The 16,682-nt window shown below is 35.9% G+C and overlaps 1 protein-coding gene across 1 annotated transcript in view; it reads right to left on the bottom strand.

Annotated features, from left to right (window-relative positions):
- Positions 1-1,192: 1,192 nt before the first annotated feature.
- LOC149833265 (uncharacterized) overlaps positions 1,193-16,682 on the bottom strand; it is a 39,915-nt gene continuing 24,425 nt past the window's right edge. Inside the window, exons 9-14 of the mRNA XM_090015022.1 lie at positions 16,518-16,594; positions 6,426-6,710; positions 5,382-5,718; positions 5,007-5,159; positions 2,428-2,967; positions 1,193-1,952 (exon numbers count right to left, since the gene is read on the bottom strand). Of these exons, the coding sequence (XP_089871148.1) occupies positions 1,767-1,952; positions 2,428-2,967; positions 5,007-5,159; positions 5,382-5,718; positions 6,426-6,710; positions 16,518-16,594 (1,578 nt within the window). The 3' untranslated portion in view covers positions 1,193-1,766. The remainder of the gene's footprint in view (positions 1,953-2,427; positions 2,968-5,006; positions 5,160-5,381; positions 5,719-6,425; positions 6,711-16,517; positions 16,595-16,682) is intronic.

Here is a 16,682-nt window from a genome sequence, read left to right as displayed (position 1 = left end):
TTATTAAATGTTAGATCTAACCGTACAGATTGTGCATCATTTAGCAATACGTATTTACCGTGTATGACAAAAACAAAGGTACGGCCCAACACATGATACATGTCAAGTTCTTTTTTTTTCTGAAAAAACAGGACACGAGGACAAGGATTTTTTTTATATTTTAATACGTAAAATGTATTTTTATGAAATTAATATTAAAGTATATTAAAATAATATTCATATGTGTAGGTGTCCAAGTCAGCATGTCTGATCAAGTCAACAGGGGCACGCGGCCAAAATGGCGTGCCCATGTGAGTATTTACCATGCTAATAGGTTTAATCATCTCTATTACATTATAAGATTCAAGATTTAAGATGATGAAAAATCAAACGGCCTACAGTTCATGGAAACGTGGTCAGTTTAAAAATTATTCATCATATTGGAGCCAACTTTAACATAGACGTGAAAATAGTAATCAGATCACACTAAACATGATACCCAAAAACAAAAGCCAGATTTTGCTTTTGGACATTTAATCTATGTAAACCAAGAGTATCATACCATCATAAGTTATGATGGTTCGTTACCCCCCCCCCCCACACACACACACACACACACGCACATACACACCATCCAATTAAACTGGAAATAAGAAGTGTGAGCGATATCAACTCAATCAGACCTCACAAATGCGTTAGGCATGGTCCAAATGTTTCGGGTTTTTGAAGTTCTTTTGGATGAAAAACACCATTTTATTGGTCGTGAATGTGTTTAGCTGGCACATTATAAGTGATTGGTTCTTTGACCCTTCCAAAAAAACTGTGTACATGTCATAATTTACAATGCAAGTCACTCTCACTGACCAAACTATGTAGATCACCTGTACAACTAGATTGATGATGAAAACTAAAAAATATCTCATTTGTATTTCACACACACACACACAAGGGAAAGTTTACCAATTGATTTGGGGTACTGTTTTCCACACAATGGGTAAACATGGTAGCCGCTTTCTTTGCGGATCAACTACTTACAATGTGATAAAGTATGTAACGTATAGTAGCCCTACTGATTTTCTAATGTTTGAGTTGAATATGTTTAGTAGATCTTACTGCATGCATGTGATCTCTTAAGAGTCTTTTGTGAAAAACAGGCTAATTTTAGTGCAAACAGATTTTTAAAAAAGAATCTAAAGCATGCTTTTTTAGATCATCAAAACAATTAGATCCAAAGCATTCTCTTTTACTAAACAAACATAACAAACTCATAAGAGGTCCGACAATAATACCTGCAACCACAACTTTCATAGCCCCCCTGATTACACACAGTGTACAATCCAATTGCCTGATTCTTAGGAACTCAATTTAGTGGTGCAGGTCCATAAGAAATGGACTTGACAAAGAACAGGCTAACCAATAGAGTATGTCAAGATGGGAAGCGGTGTGTGGTAATATAGTTTGAAGGGCACAATCTCTAGACAACCAGAAGTTTGGTAAATCGCCACAAATGCCGTGTTGTATAGTATAGTACATTATATCACCATGCTTGGCGCCTCCAGGATTCACTCTCTTATCAATGGGACAAGGATTGAAGCCAACTTATAGCTGAGCTGATCTCAAGAACACCTTCATCCTAATTTGAAAGCAAAACAAATTTCATTGTCTGCCTTTTCTAATAATCACAGCTCACTTCAAGGATGACAGGGGTGTTCTACTGTATACTTCAGGGATGACAGCAGCGCTATGGCCAAAACTCCAACATGAAAAAAACCAGCATTTCCGCATCCTCAAGGTTTTCTCAGGGCAGATGCTGCACCCATGACAACAGCCAAGACAAGCCCAAGACCAGCACCCAAGGATGCACCCACTGCAGCAGCTGTCATGGAGCTCCCTTTATCCTGGGAATCCTTTCTTGCTTCAGCCCACAACTGTTCTTGCAGTGTTTCTATGTACAGCCTCTCTCTTGCAAGTTCCTGAATTATAAATACAACAAATCATTCAAGCCAGAAAGCTGAAATCAAAAGAAAACCTGAGCTCAAGCAACCATGCTGGAGACTAGGAATTCAGCTCCATTTAATGGTAAAATATGCAAACATGCTAGTAAGGAGGCAAGTAATCCAAGAACCCCATTTTGGCAAATCAATGAACAAACATACGAAATGTTCCAAGTACATCAAGCTGCAATTTAATGAGGTGAGCAGATGCATATAAGCTTCCACTAATATTGCTTAAAAACCATTTGGCCTGCCTTGTAAACCTATCATAGACAGGAGTCTTGTGCTTGATTGCACATGCAATTGCTAAATCTTCCAAACAATTTTGCTTTTTCAGTATGACATACGAGATCAAAGTGACTTCCATATGATAGCACACATCATATTATGAAAAAAAATCCCTAATAAACACATTAAATAAAACTAACAAACATAACTGTTTACACAATTTTACCTCAAAAGATATCTCCTCATTTGTCAAAAGCACACGGTGTATAAGTTGGCAGAGAGAATTCACACCCTCAACAGGAAGAACCATAGGTTTCTTCTGAAAAGGCATGCGGACAAAATTCATTGGAGCAAAGATCCGCCATTGAGCAGTTGCTGCCGCTCTTAAGTCTCCCACTTCAGTTGAAATCCATGTCTGAGATGCAGTTGCACTGCTTGGCATAATGTAAGGGCATGAATTGACAGCTACAGCCATGTCTGGAGATGTTTGATATGCCTGAAGTACAGCATTAATGGCTGAATTTTTCTGATCAGCACTGAGTGAAAATATATTTGTGATGGCAAGAACACATGGGATCCCAACTTCCATTGCCTCATTCAAAAGAAGAGAGAGCGCAGGTTGCATATGTGTAGAGTCTGTTTGGTGATACCGAGGAATCCTGTGTGATAAGTTATGAACAAGGACAATCAGATCAATTTTCCTGCTAAGGTAACGAGTTCCCATCCAGAGTTCCTCTCTCAAATGCCTAGCTTCAGATTTTAAGTCCTGCAACAAAAAGACAAGTCGTGTGTGTGTGTATATATATATATTATAAGAAGCAAATCATCATAGAACATCCACAAAATTCAAAAAATTCCAAGGAAATTTAAAGAATATATATGCATCAATCCAGAAAACCTTTACAGGCATATTAAGATGTACTAAAAAGCAAAAGAATCAGATATTCTGCTAAACATGAATTAACAGAAAAAGGTTGTGAATATCAAGAAGATAACTGCTACTGAAATACTTTTTGACTTGTTCAAGTAGTGCCAACATATTGTGCAGCAAACAATTATAAAAAGAAAAAAAAGAACAGAAGATATTCAGACATAAATAAATTTAATTCTATGTTGTCCAAAGTCTCGAAGACAAGGGTGTTGGAAGTGTGGGTGGTTCTGCACATTGCTGCCCATATGTCCACTGTTTTAAAGAGGAATAGCAGCTGAAAAGAAAAAATCACATATTTTAAATTTGCACTCAGTGATATTATCACAAGACCAATGTTGGTGACTATATGCACATTTAAATTGTTGAGACCGATACTGGTGACCATGCTTTTAAGCTTTTAACTTTATCAGAATTTTGAACTGTCATAGGTACAGGCCCAAGTACAGAAGGCATGACCATGACAATGTCTAAAAGTGTGTGTGTATATATATAGTATTTGCTACCCACGTGGGTAAGGAATCCCTTAGTTCTCATAGGGAGAGGTTGTTTTGACCAAATCTGACCTTATGGATGTGTTCGGCATGGTCAAAATGGTAGAAATAAACTCTTGAATCATAGTTTTCAAACATAAAAACATGTTTTTTTTGAGGTTTGAAAATTTGGTACATTGTAGGCCATTGATTTTCAACCCTCGTAAAATCTGACATATATGTTATGAAAACATGATCCAAAGGTCAGTTTCTACTAAACTTAATATGTAGATCACATCTGGAGGGTCAGATGTGTAAACAAACTGAAAATAATGAAAATATTACATTTTTTCACTAAGGGGTTCCTTACCCAAGTGTAGCCAATATTATCCACACACACACACACACACACACACACACACACACACACATATATATATATATATATATATATATATATATATATATATATATACCCTCTCTATCCCTCTCCCTCTTTGGGAGGATGGGAAGAGGGTGAGAACAAAACGATCTGCCCCTTCGACTAAGACAACATTAAAAAAACTGAAAATGGGTTTTGGCTATAAACTCCGAGTGGGGTCTGACCCAACCCGACCTGCACCTGTACTTGTACCCATGTCAACACAAGTAGTCTAAGTCCACAGACATGCCTATGTTACATACATTACAAAACTATCCTAATGGGATGCTTGTTGATACAACGGTTAGCAAGAATAACTGAAGGGCACACGGTACCTCGATGAAACTCAAAGTTCTCCATGCATTCAAATTTAGGTGACAAGCTACTGGATAATGGTATTCATGATCTGATACTAAGTTTTTAAACTATCTAAGAATTCAGGATTACTTGGAGACAGACATTTATGACCATGAGGCACTTGTGTGATGCTTATGTATGCAATCCTAAGAAATTTCTTAGTTAGCAAAAGTTCCCAAAGTCGCATATAACAAAAACAATTGAAATAAGAAAATATTAAATTCCATTCAGTCAAAAATTTTAGAATCAATAATGGAGTTGACATGAGAGCTGTCTAATGTTACAAATAAACATATTCAGGAAATAACACTTGTGAGTTAACCAAATTAGCCACATAATCTAAACATTTTACTTCAGAGTAAACCAAATTAGGCTTGTAATCTTCCCATTCTGGATTCTTAGCTGCCCATTTATCTGGATAAGACTTTTGAGGAAACAGTATTTAAAGGTCCGCATTTGCAACCATTAACTTAAACAATAACAAACTACTACACACAATCATGCTATCAAAAGATCCAAAAAGAAAAATCAAGGAGACCTCAATCTCGTGGTCATTAACATTACATAAAAATTTAATAACAAATTCTGAGATGGATATCAAAGGACAACTACATCAAGAAAAGCACCTGCAAGTTTACTCCTACTGAATCTGTGTAACACAATCCCCCAGCTATTCCTTCTTGGGGATTCGGGTCAGACTGTACAGCCTCGAGATTAGTAATGGGAATTTGCTGATTGCGTCTCATAATAGCATTATACAAAGAAGTCTTGCCAGCACCCTGTACAACATTGATGACAATAAGATAGTTAAATTCCGAGTACATACTCTCTCTCTCTCTCTCTCTCTCTCTCTCTCTCTCTCTCTCTCTCTCTCTCTCTCTCTCTCTCTCACACACACACACACACACACACACACACACACACAAAAAAAAAAAAAAAAGTCATGTACACACGCATAAAGCCATGCTCCCAACCAGCAAGAAAAAAATGAAGAAACATACCTCAAGACCAAGTAACCGGACTCTACGGGTTCTAAAATGAACCTCCTTTGAGACAGTGAAGAAGTCGCTGATACAGTGTATAATACAATTACTCAAACCTCCAACACATACATTTCCTTGTTCAGAAGTGGAACCTGGGTTAAGTCTAAAGGAAGGACCCACACGAGTTTCATTTGATGGTTGAAACCCACAAACTAAAGGATCAACAACAGCCTGCTGCTTCAGTGACTGCCTTAGTGGAGCACCAACTAAGATACGCACTTTTTGTAAATCAGTTTGTCTGCCTTGAAATGAGTATGCTGGCACTGAAGGCGATGACTCTACTGTAGTTGAACACCTAACATGAAAAATTCAATATGGATCCTGAAAGAGCTGGAAAGAAAAAAGATGCATGCACTTCCAATCAAGAAATGGGGCAATCCATAACCGCTATCAACATTGTAATATAGTGTACATACATGATTATTTAATGCCCTATTTTCCCATGTATCTTGCTCTCATCTCAACAACATACAACAATGGTATGTGTCATTCGGAAATTGCACCAAAAATGGCCAGAATTGTCCTTTTTAGAGTATGCATCCTTTAAAATAAGAAAAAGACATTTAAAATTTACCAATAAATATATGCTGCGGGTTTTAAAATGAAGCCATGGAACGTGTACACATTTCAAATGAAAGGCCAAGATACTGTCAGGTACATTAGTTTGGCACATTAGTTTGGCCATAAATGGGATAAGTTTGGGGATTTAAAGTGAGGAGAGGGGTTACTTCTATAGTCTAATACTAAACACAATGAGTTGAATGTTATTATTATGCACACATGCATACACGCATACCAGAAAACTGAATTGAACTGAAATTGTTCTTTATGTGCATTGTATCATGCAAAGAATAAACAATGACAATTGAATAAATTTTGAATTTTATTTATGAAGCACACCAGAGTCACTGCAAGAAAATACCTTCCCAATAACTTCAAAAAAAGTAGAATAATCACAGACTTAAAAATAGGAGTATAATGAATACAGGACATGAGCAATACCAGCTACCATTTACTTGGGCCTGAAAAAGGGCGCACAGGTGCAGTCCATAACCATGTATATCAACTTTCAAAGGTTCCTGGCCATTCTTCATTCCTGGAACACCATTCCACCCAAGAGGAACAATTGATGTCGCAGTTCGGATAATTGGAGGCTCTACTATGTGCCCAAGTTCAACAACACCAGCAACCGCAAGGCCAAGCCACTGCTGTAGATGCGGAAACTGTGGCAGTTGTTCCATTCCTAAAATGGGAGGAGGGCTATCACACATGCACAATTCGTAGATTCTGAAAGAAAGTGATAAAGATTAGCAACAAAAAAGACCAGTCACCACATACAAATGATGTCTTTGTGTGAAGAATACTAGGAAGAGAGTACAAACAATTCTCTTTATCTTGTAAAATAAGAATACATAGATGAGGAAATACAAACATGAAAACCACTACCAAAAGTTCCCATTACAAGAGGTTTTAGGGAAAAAATTGCTCAACGATCTCATATTATCAAGAGAGACTAGAAACTTGACTTTATTAACTTCTAATTGTGAGTTCTAATTTCTAAACACTGTGTGAAAGATGTCCTTAAGCATACAAAGTTCATAATTTACTTGACTGAAACATATTGAATCTGAAAAGCAAACTACAAGAACTTTCCAAGGTACAACAGCCTGTGGAACAAATCCCAGTATTAACTCAGAGCTGTGGTCTGACTAGATGAAGCCTAATTATCTAAGCTTGAGATAATTTCTTCCACTCCAATGCTAGAAACAACATACCTTGACTAATTCAAAGTATGATGTTATACCAGAACTGTGATTGCTAGAAAAGATTGGGAGAAATAATAACTGTCCTCATTAGTGTTAAAATACATTGTATATACATATATGGGGTATTTTGGTCTTTTTATGTATTGTAATATATACAATCCAATAGGGACTGTACAGTCTTCTTGTTTTTCATTTTTTCTATTTTATTTTATAATGTAAATCAGTGTTTACTGATTGGAAGCAGTCCCATGACTGTTGGACTGCCTCCCTTTTCTCCATTTTGGCTGTATTCTCAGCTCTATAAATAGAGCCTTGCGCAAACATGCTACGATATGCTTTCAAGCATATATTTGTTAAGAATACAAAGAACATTTATTTTTACATTGTTTTCTTGTGAAGTTTGTGTTTTTTTTATTTCTTTTATGAGTTGTATTCGGTCCATTAGAGACTGTGATTGTGCACTTGTATAGCCCTTTGTTGGCATTGTGATTGTGCACTTCTTGTTTCATTTCATGGTATTAGAGCCTTGGGCTCTTATAGTGTTGAAAATCATCTTGAGTGTTATCTCTTTATGGTGGTCTTCAAGCTTTGTTCTTCCACTTCAAGCCAATCATTTCACCATTAGAATGGGTGAAAGAAAATCCGCCTCCGTCATGTCCTACAAACTCAACAAAAACAACTACTTGATGTGCGGCTACCGTAATGGAAAACCACATCAAAGGGATAAAGCTTTGGGGTTTTGTTAGTGGAACCACTAATGAACCCCAACTAAAGCCAACGAGAATAAAAGGAGATCAAATAAAAGCTCTTTCCGAAGAAGAAAAAACAATGCTTTGCAAGACTATCAAGACAAAATAGAGGATTGAAAGGTTAATAACGCTCAAATATTCTCATGGTTCATGAATACTACGGATCAAGTTCAAAAAAGCATATGATGCATGGATATTCTTAAAAAGCTCATTCATTTAAAAGGATATGGCTAGACTATATTAGCTCCAAGACAAGGTACGTACAACCAAGCTAGGGGATAAAAGTGTAAGAGTTTTTTATGGTTTCTTATCACCTATTTGGGATGAATTGGCTACGTTAGAACCAAAATGAGAAGGTTCGGCAATTGAAATGAGAAAACAACAAGTTGAAAGAGAAAATATTTTTTCTTTTCTATATGCTCTTCGACTAGAATTTGAGCAAGTTAGGTCTTCTTTACTTCACACTTTTGCTCCTTCTATAAGTGAAGCCCTTGCTCAAATATATCAAGACCTGGTAACTTTGTTAAAACTTATAAACCTTATTTTGAGAAAAAAAATCAATAGAGAAGAACATAATGGAGGAGGTTATAATGGAGGATACAAGAGAAAAAAAATTACTTGTCACTATTGTAAAAAATTGGGGCACATAAGACCGGATTGTCCTAAACTCAAAAAGGTGGCCACAGTAAGTGAAAAATCTCAATTAAAGAAACTGGGCAATTTCAATGATTTAACAATTGCCCAAATTACAAAAGCCGTTTCACAAATACTAAAAGCCACTCCTTCTATATCTGGTGTTGTCGTTTCTTCCTTTCCTTCGGGTAAGTCCTTTTAGATTTTGGATTCGAAAGTGTTTTTTCACATGACTCATAATGAGTCTCTACTATCCGATTGCACTAATTTATATTTTTCGTGTGTATCAACCCCCGATGGTACTTTTTTAAAGGTTAGAAGTATAGAAAATCTTGACAATGATTCAACAAAGTTCTTTGTTCCAAATATTAAGGTTATTCCAAAACTTGATTTAAACTTTTTTTCGGCTTTCTCAAATTTTCGATTATGAGTGTAAAGTATTCTTCTCATCTAAGGCTTGTTGGGTGCAGGATCTCCAGTCAGGGAAGCTGATTGGGCAAGGCAAAAGAAGAGAAGACTTTTACTATATGGATTTTTTATGTCTACCTAAAGATTTTTTTTTTATATCATATTCAAGAAATTAATTTGGATATTTGGCATAGAAGACTAGGACAACCAAGTGTATCCAAACTATCCCTTTTTTCGTTTCTGGAAAAAATCTATAAGGAAAAAGAATTTGTATGTGAATATTTGAAAAAAATTCAAATGTTGCCTTTTGGATCTAAAACTTTCTTGACTAATGAAAGTTTTGAATTAGTGCATTCAGATGTATGGGGTCCCACTCTTATTATGTCAAAAGGTGGTTATTCATACTATGTCATATGAAAGATGATTTTAGTAGACACACTTGGATTTACTTCTTTAGGCTCAAATCTGAAGTTTTTTCGTGTTTTAAAAATTTTCATAATATTGTTAAAAATAAATTTAAAACAAATATTACGATCTTTCACTCCGACTCAGGGGGAAAGTTTCTTTCAAATAATTTTCAATCATATCTAAAAACCGATGGTATTTTGCATCAAAAATCATGTTCTAGGACTCCTCAACAAAATGAAATTTTTGAAAGAAAACATTGTCATATTATTGAAACTACTAGGACCCTACTTATTTCAAAAAAAGTTTTGGGCCGAAGCCGCCCTCACCGCGATTTAATTAAAAATAGAATGTCTTCTCAAACTTTTGAAAACAAATCTCCAATTGAAAAACTCTTTAAGGTTACTCCCGATTTGAAAAGATTAAGGGTTTTTTTATGTAAATGTTTTGTGCTTCTTGAAAAATACAACAAACTCACTCTTAAAGCTATTAAATGTGTCTTTCTTGGATATGCCGAAAATAAAAGGCTATTGATGCTATGATTTTAAAAATGATGAACTTTATGTATCTATAAATATAACATTTCTTGAAAAAGAAAAGGAATTTGATCTTGAAAAATCTAAGAAAGAATCTGAGTATGCTTTCTTGTTTGACTTATTGCCTAAGTTCGATGAAATTAGTGATAATATTGAGACAAATGATGAACCAAGTGAAGAACCAACTCATAACATTATACAATACTCTAGATGAGATAATGGGGAGAATTCATGTGTGCATGAAAATATAGCCAATCAACAAATATAGAATAATCTAGTGTTAGAAGATATGAACGAATACTTTGTTAAAATGTATCTCCAAAACCTTTGATTGTAAGTATAAATATATATACTTATATATATAGAGATACATATACATATAATATATTATATGTATATGTATCTCTATATATATAAATATGTATATTTATACATATTTTATTTTCTTACCCAAAAAGGGCATTCTTGTAAATTCCTATCTTGCGCATATTCCATTTGGAATATGCTGTAATTTTTCTCTTTATTTTTGTATTTCATTTTTCATTTTTTTTTTATTTTTTCTTTTTCATAAAAGATGCATTGGGGGTCCCCCAATAGAGTCGTTGGGGGCCCCCAACGGTCGTTGGGGGCTCCCCAACGACTCCTTTGGGAGCCCCCCTTTGCACCTTCTTGCTTTTGTATAAATATGGGTGTTCCCCCTTGTTATTTTTCAAGCTTGAGAGTCTCAAGCATTTGCTTCTTTTTATGAAATACATGCATCATTGCATGTTTGTTACTTTTACGCTTTTTGCGTATTTTGTTCTAGTGTTGTGAGAATGTCTTCGTACACTTCTTTTATAAAGTATTTATGCTTGTATGTGTATTGTCTCTTCATAGACAATTTTACATGGTATCATAGCTTGGTTGGTGATAGAGGATTGTGGGATTCTCTTCTTTTCAAGTGCCTCGAAAAGCGTGCCTTCGGGATCATTGGAGGTTGAAGTAGTGGATCTTGCTTCTCAAATACTTTAGAAGAATCTTGCGCAAGCTAGCATTTGAAATATTGTGTTGGTACGCCATTTCTCCCTTTCTCTTTACTTCATAATGGGCGAAAAAGAGTCTCATTTTACTCTTGGCTTCAAATTAAATGGGTCCAACTATCATATTTGGGTCGGAAACATGGAGGCTCACATAAAAGGGAAGGGGCTATGGGGTTATATGCAAGGCACAATTCTGGAACCGGAACCCAAAATAACTGTGGTAGACGGAAGTGAAATCAAGATTCTTGAAGGAGAAGAAAGGGTTAGAGCTTTTGAAGAGTACTCTAAGAAGCACGATGAATGGGAAATAAAGAATTTCAAGATTCTTTCTTGGTTCTTTTCATCAGTTGAAACTAAGATTAATGCCAACATTATTAAGTTCAAAAAGGCATCGGAAGCTTGGCATTATCTTGAGAAAATGTATACATCGAGGGATCTATCTCATAAGTATTATCTTCAAAAGAAGGCTCTCTTTCTTTCTCAAGGAGAAATGACTATTAGGGAATATTTTGCCGATCTTTCCTCCATTTGGGATGAGCTCGCCAGCTTGAACCAAAATGGAGTGGAGAGGCAATTGAACTCCGTCACAAGCAATTTGAAGAAGATCGGTTCTTCAATTTTTTGAATGGGCTAAGGCCCGAATTTGAGCAAATAAGGTCTTCTCTTCTATCCTCATTTACTCTTCCCTCTCTTGAAGATGTACTCACCAAATTAAGTGGTGAGGACACTCGTATGAGTTTATGTAAACAAGGATCAAGTGTTCTTGTGGTTCCTTGTAATCATGAAGAAAGCAATGAGGTCAATGCCGTATCAAGACCCGGGAACAATGTAAAAACCTATCGTCCCCCTCATTTTAAACCACAAAATCAAGGTGAAAGTGGTGGGCAAAGAGAAAAAAGGGACTATAGCAAAATTATTTGTCATTTTTGTAAAGAACCCGGACATATCAAACCCATATGTCCTAAATGGAAAAAGCTTCTCGCAATGGCTACCACCGGTGTACCGCAAAAGGAGGAGGCATCATCAAGTGGGTCACTCTCTTTAAATCAAATAGTGGAAGCCCTTCAACCTCTCCTCAAGGGAGCTACCTCCGGTGCCGCCGTGTCTACTTCCTCTTTTCCAGGTAAAGTCTCTTGGCTTTTGGACTCCGGTGCATCTTTTCATATGTCCCCAAACATATTTTCACTTTCCGATTTCTCAAAAAATGTTTCTCCCTCTTTTGTTTCCACTGCGGATGGAACCTCTCTTGAAATTAAAGGAATAGGTAATTTTTAAACTCAAGATTTTTTCATTCAAAAAATTAGATTTATACCTAAACTAAACTTAAACCTTCTCTCTGTTTCTCAACTCTCGGACCATGGTTGTGATATTAAATTCTCTTGTGATAAATGTTTAATACAAGATCGTCGGTCCGGGAAATTGATTGGGGAAGGCTTTAGAAAAGGAGACTTATACTATATGGAATCTCTTCAAGTTCCAAAATCTTTTTGTAATGTGGCCCAAAACAAAGATATAAATGTATGGCACAAAAGACTTGGTCATCCTAATGTCACCAAGTTGTCTTATTTACATGTTGCAAAAGACCTATGTAAAAGTTCATTTTCTTGTAATGATTGTATTTTCGGAAAAATGCAAAGTTTACCTTTTGAGCAAAGAACTATGTTCTCTTCTAAAACTTTCGAAATTGTTCATTCGGATGTTTGGGGACCCGCACCTGTTGCTTCCAAAGGAGGCTTTTCTTATTATGTCATTTTTGTGGATGATTTTTCCAGATATTCGTGGATCTATTTTCTTAAGTTCAAACATGAAGTTTTTTCGTGTTTTAAAACCTTTCATTCAACGATCAAAAATCAATTCAACAGTAATATAAAGATTTTTAGAAGTGATTCTGGAGGGGAATATCTCGCCAATCAATTTAAAGTATATCTTGAGGACCATGGAATTGTCCACCAAAGGTCTTGTCCTAAAACGCCTCAACAGAATGGGTTGACCGAAAGAAAACATAAGCACATCATTGAGACCACTAGGACCCTTCTTATTTCCCAAAACATTTCTAAAAATTTTTGGGCAGAAGCAGCTCTTGCTTCTGTTTATCTGATAAATCGCTTACCATCTAGGATATTAGGAAAAATATCCCCTTTTGAGATTTTATATAAGCTTGAACCTGATTATAGTAGGTTACGGGTTTTTGGGTGTAAGTGTTTTATACTTACGGATAAGAATGACAAACTATCTCCCAAGGCTATCCCTTGCGCCTTTCTTGGATATTCTGAAACTCAAAAAGGGTTTCGCTGTTATGATCTTCGAGATGATAAGTTATATGTCTCTAGGAATGTAACTTTTTTAGAAAATGAAAGTGGCTTTGAAAAAATTGTTTCTCAACAAGAAAATTTGATTATTCCTTCCTATTTGACTTATTGTCTAGTAATGATGATATATCTAGTGATGATGATGTATCATCAAATCATGATGAGGAAAATGATGGTGACGGTGGTGAACATAACTCACTCAATGAACAAGAAAATAGAATTTCAAGTGATCCAATAACCTACTCTCGTAGAAACCAAGACACCTTTAGAAGTGCTATTGACCAATATAGTGAGCTTGTTCCTACTGTCGATCACCGAAGATCTGAAAGGAATAGGAGAGCTCCAACTCGTTTTGTGTCTTTTGATTCTTTCTCACCCCGATATAGGGCTTGTCTTAGTGCCATTCACTCTTATTTTGAACCAAGCAATTTTAAAGAAGCTAAAAAATGTATAGAATGACAAGAAGCTATGCAAAATGAACTTAATGCTCTTAAAAAGGCGGGAACTTGGGATTTCCAAACTCTACCTATAGGAAAGAAAACTACAGGTTGTCGATGGGTTTTTAAGGTTAAAACTAAGAGCGACGGATCTCTGGAAAGGTATAAAGCTCGCTTAGTTGCAAAAGGGTATGAGCAAGAGTATGTAATTGATTATGAAGAAACTTTTGCTCCTGTAGCCCGAATGGTTACAGTTAGATGTCTTATTACTATTGCATCTATTAAAAATTGGAATATTTTTCAAATGGATGTAAAAAATGCTTTTTTGAATGGTGATCTTAACGAAGAAGTGTATATAGATGCTCCACCAAGCATGAAGATTCCTAAAAATAAAATTCTTCGTCTTCGAAAGGCGCTCTATGGTTTGAAACAGGCCCCCAAAGCCTGGTATGACAGGTTTACCAGTGTAATGCTGGAAAATGGATTTTTCTCATGTTATACTGACACTGCTTTATTTACTAGAAAATCTAATGCAGGGATTGTGATACTATTACTCTATGTTGATGACATGTTAATTACAGGTGATGATGTTCAAGGAGTCAAGGGTATTAAGTCAGTCTTGACTTCAAGATTTGAGATGTCAGACTTAGGTTTTCTGACATATTTTCTTGGAATTGAGGTTGCTTATTCGCAACGTGGTTATTTTCTATCTTAGTCTAAACTTGCTTGTGAGATTATTGACAGATCAGGAATTTCTGATGACAAAGTATGTGAAACTCCTGAAGTCGTGAGATCAAAAATGAAGATTGACGACAGTGTTCCTCTAACCGATCCTAATCCTTACAGGCAGTTGGTAGGTCCTTTAATGTACCTTAGCATTACTCGACCCGATTTGTCACATGCTATACACATCGCCAGTCAGTTTCAGCACGCTCCTACAACCGTTCATATGAGTGTTGTCCTTCGCATCATCAGATATTTGAAGGGAACAATGAATAAGGGAGTATTTCTATCTTCTTCTTCTGAATTAAAATTACTTGCTTATACTGACTCAGATTGGGGAGGTGACCCTAGTAACCGTCACTCCACCACTGGCTTTTGTGTTTTCTTAGGTGAGTCTTTGATCTCATGGCGATGTAAAAAGCAAAAGAAGGTCTCTCTGTCATCCACTGAAGCCGAATATAGAGCCATGGCATCTACCACCATGGAAATTATATGGATTCGACGTCTTTTGGAAGATATGTGAGTGTTTATCAGAGAACCAACAAAGCTATGCTGTGACAATAAAAGTGCAATTTATATTGCCAAAAACCACACCTTTCACGAGCAAACAAAGCATATAGAGATGGACTACCATTATGTCAGAGAAGAATACTTGAAGAAGGTCATTGATCTACCATACGTGACGTCAGAATATCAACTTGCAGACTTCTTCACAAAAGCTCTATGTTCGCCCAGATTTCATTTCCTTCTTGACAAACTTGTGGTTATCGTACCGTAAGTTTGAGGGGGGGTGTTAAAATGTATCTCCAAAACCTTTGATTGTAAGTATAAATACATATACTTATATACATAGAGATACATATACATATAATATATTATATGTATATGTATCTCTATATATATAAATATGTATATTTATACATATTTTATTTTCTTACCCAAAAAGGGCATTCTTGTAAATTCTTATCTTGCGCATATTCCATTTGGAATATGCTGTAATTTTTCTCTTTATTTTTGTATTTCATTTTTCATTTTTTATTTTTTCTTTTTCATAAAAGATGCATTGGGGGTCCCCCAATAGAGTCGTTGGGGGACCCCAACGGTCACAAATGTGACCGTTGGGGGCTCCCCAACGACTCCTTTGGGAGCCCCCCTTTGCACCTTCTTGCTTTTGTATAAGTAGGGGTGTTCCCCCTTGTTATTTTTCAAGTTTGAGAGTCTCAAGCATTTGCTTCTTTTTATCAAATACATGCATCATTGCATGTTTGTTACTTTTACGCTTTTTGCGTATTTTGTTCTAGTGTTGTGAGAGTGTCTTCGTACACTTCTTTTATAAAGTATTTATGCTTGTATGCGTATTGTCTCTTCATAGACAATTTTACATACTTAACTTCCAAATAGGTTTGTTTCTTATGAATTTTTTTCTCCAAATTATAGATCATGTCTTCTAGCAATTTACTCATATCATGAGTCATCCACCTATAGAGAAGCCAAAGATATAAAAGAATGGGTAGAAGCTATGAAAATAGAACTAGATATATTACATAAAGCCCATACTTGAGAAATTCAACATCTTCCTGAGGAAAAGAAGATAATAGGATGTAGATGGGTATTTAAGGTGAAAACAAAGAGTGACGGATCCCTAGAAAGATATAAAGCAAGGTTAGTTGTGAAAGGATACTCCATGATAAAACCTTTGCCCAGTAGCTCGCATGATCACAGTTAGGACTCTAGTTGCAGTAACAACGATTAGGAATTGGCATATATATCAGTTACATGTTAAGAATGCCTTCTTAAATGACAATTTAAATGAATAAGTTTACATGAATCATCCCCCTGGTCTGACTTATTAATCTGCACTCCACCATATTTTATGATCCATATGAAGGACGCATGGAATGCTTTCAACAAATGGAAGTATAATGCACTCGAGGTATGAGAGCAATTGGATGCTTAACACATTAGAGTGAAAAGAAATAACTTCTGAAAGCATGCTATACACAACTTCATATAATAACCAATGTAAAGTATGAAACAATCCTCAGTGCAAAGCATCAACTTGAGTTCTCAAAGTGTTCCTTATTGATTTCATCAAATGCATCAACTTACTTCTGAAAACGTGCCCTATATGACCTCATCGAATGTGACTGCAATCGCTCCCTCAATTCTGCAATCACAGATCTCACCTGCAAACGTCTTTGCCAACAGAAAGCAATCAAGATGAAGCATCCAGAAATGTAATGGCTACTCATGAAAACAGCTGAACAGTTGACA

The sequence above is a fragment of the Nuphar pumila genome, chromosome 7 (genome assembly GCF_984573655.1).
Source record: "Nuphar pumila chromosome 7, dmNupPumi1.hap1.1, whole genome shotgun sequence".
Lineage (NCBI taxonomy): Eukaryota > Viridiplantae > Streptophyta > Magnoliopsida > Nymphaeales > Nymphaeaceae > Nuphar > Nuphar pumila.
The sequence above is the reverse complement of the archived record's forward strand: the minus strand, read 5'-3'. Positions and strand labels throughout refer to the sequence as shown.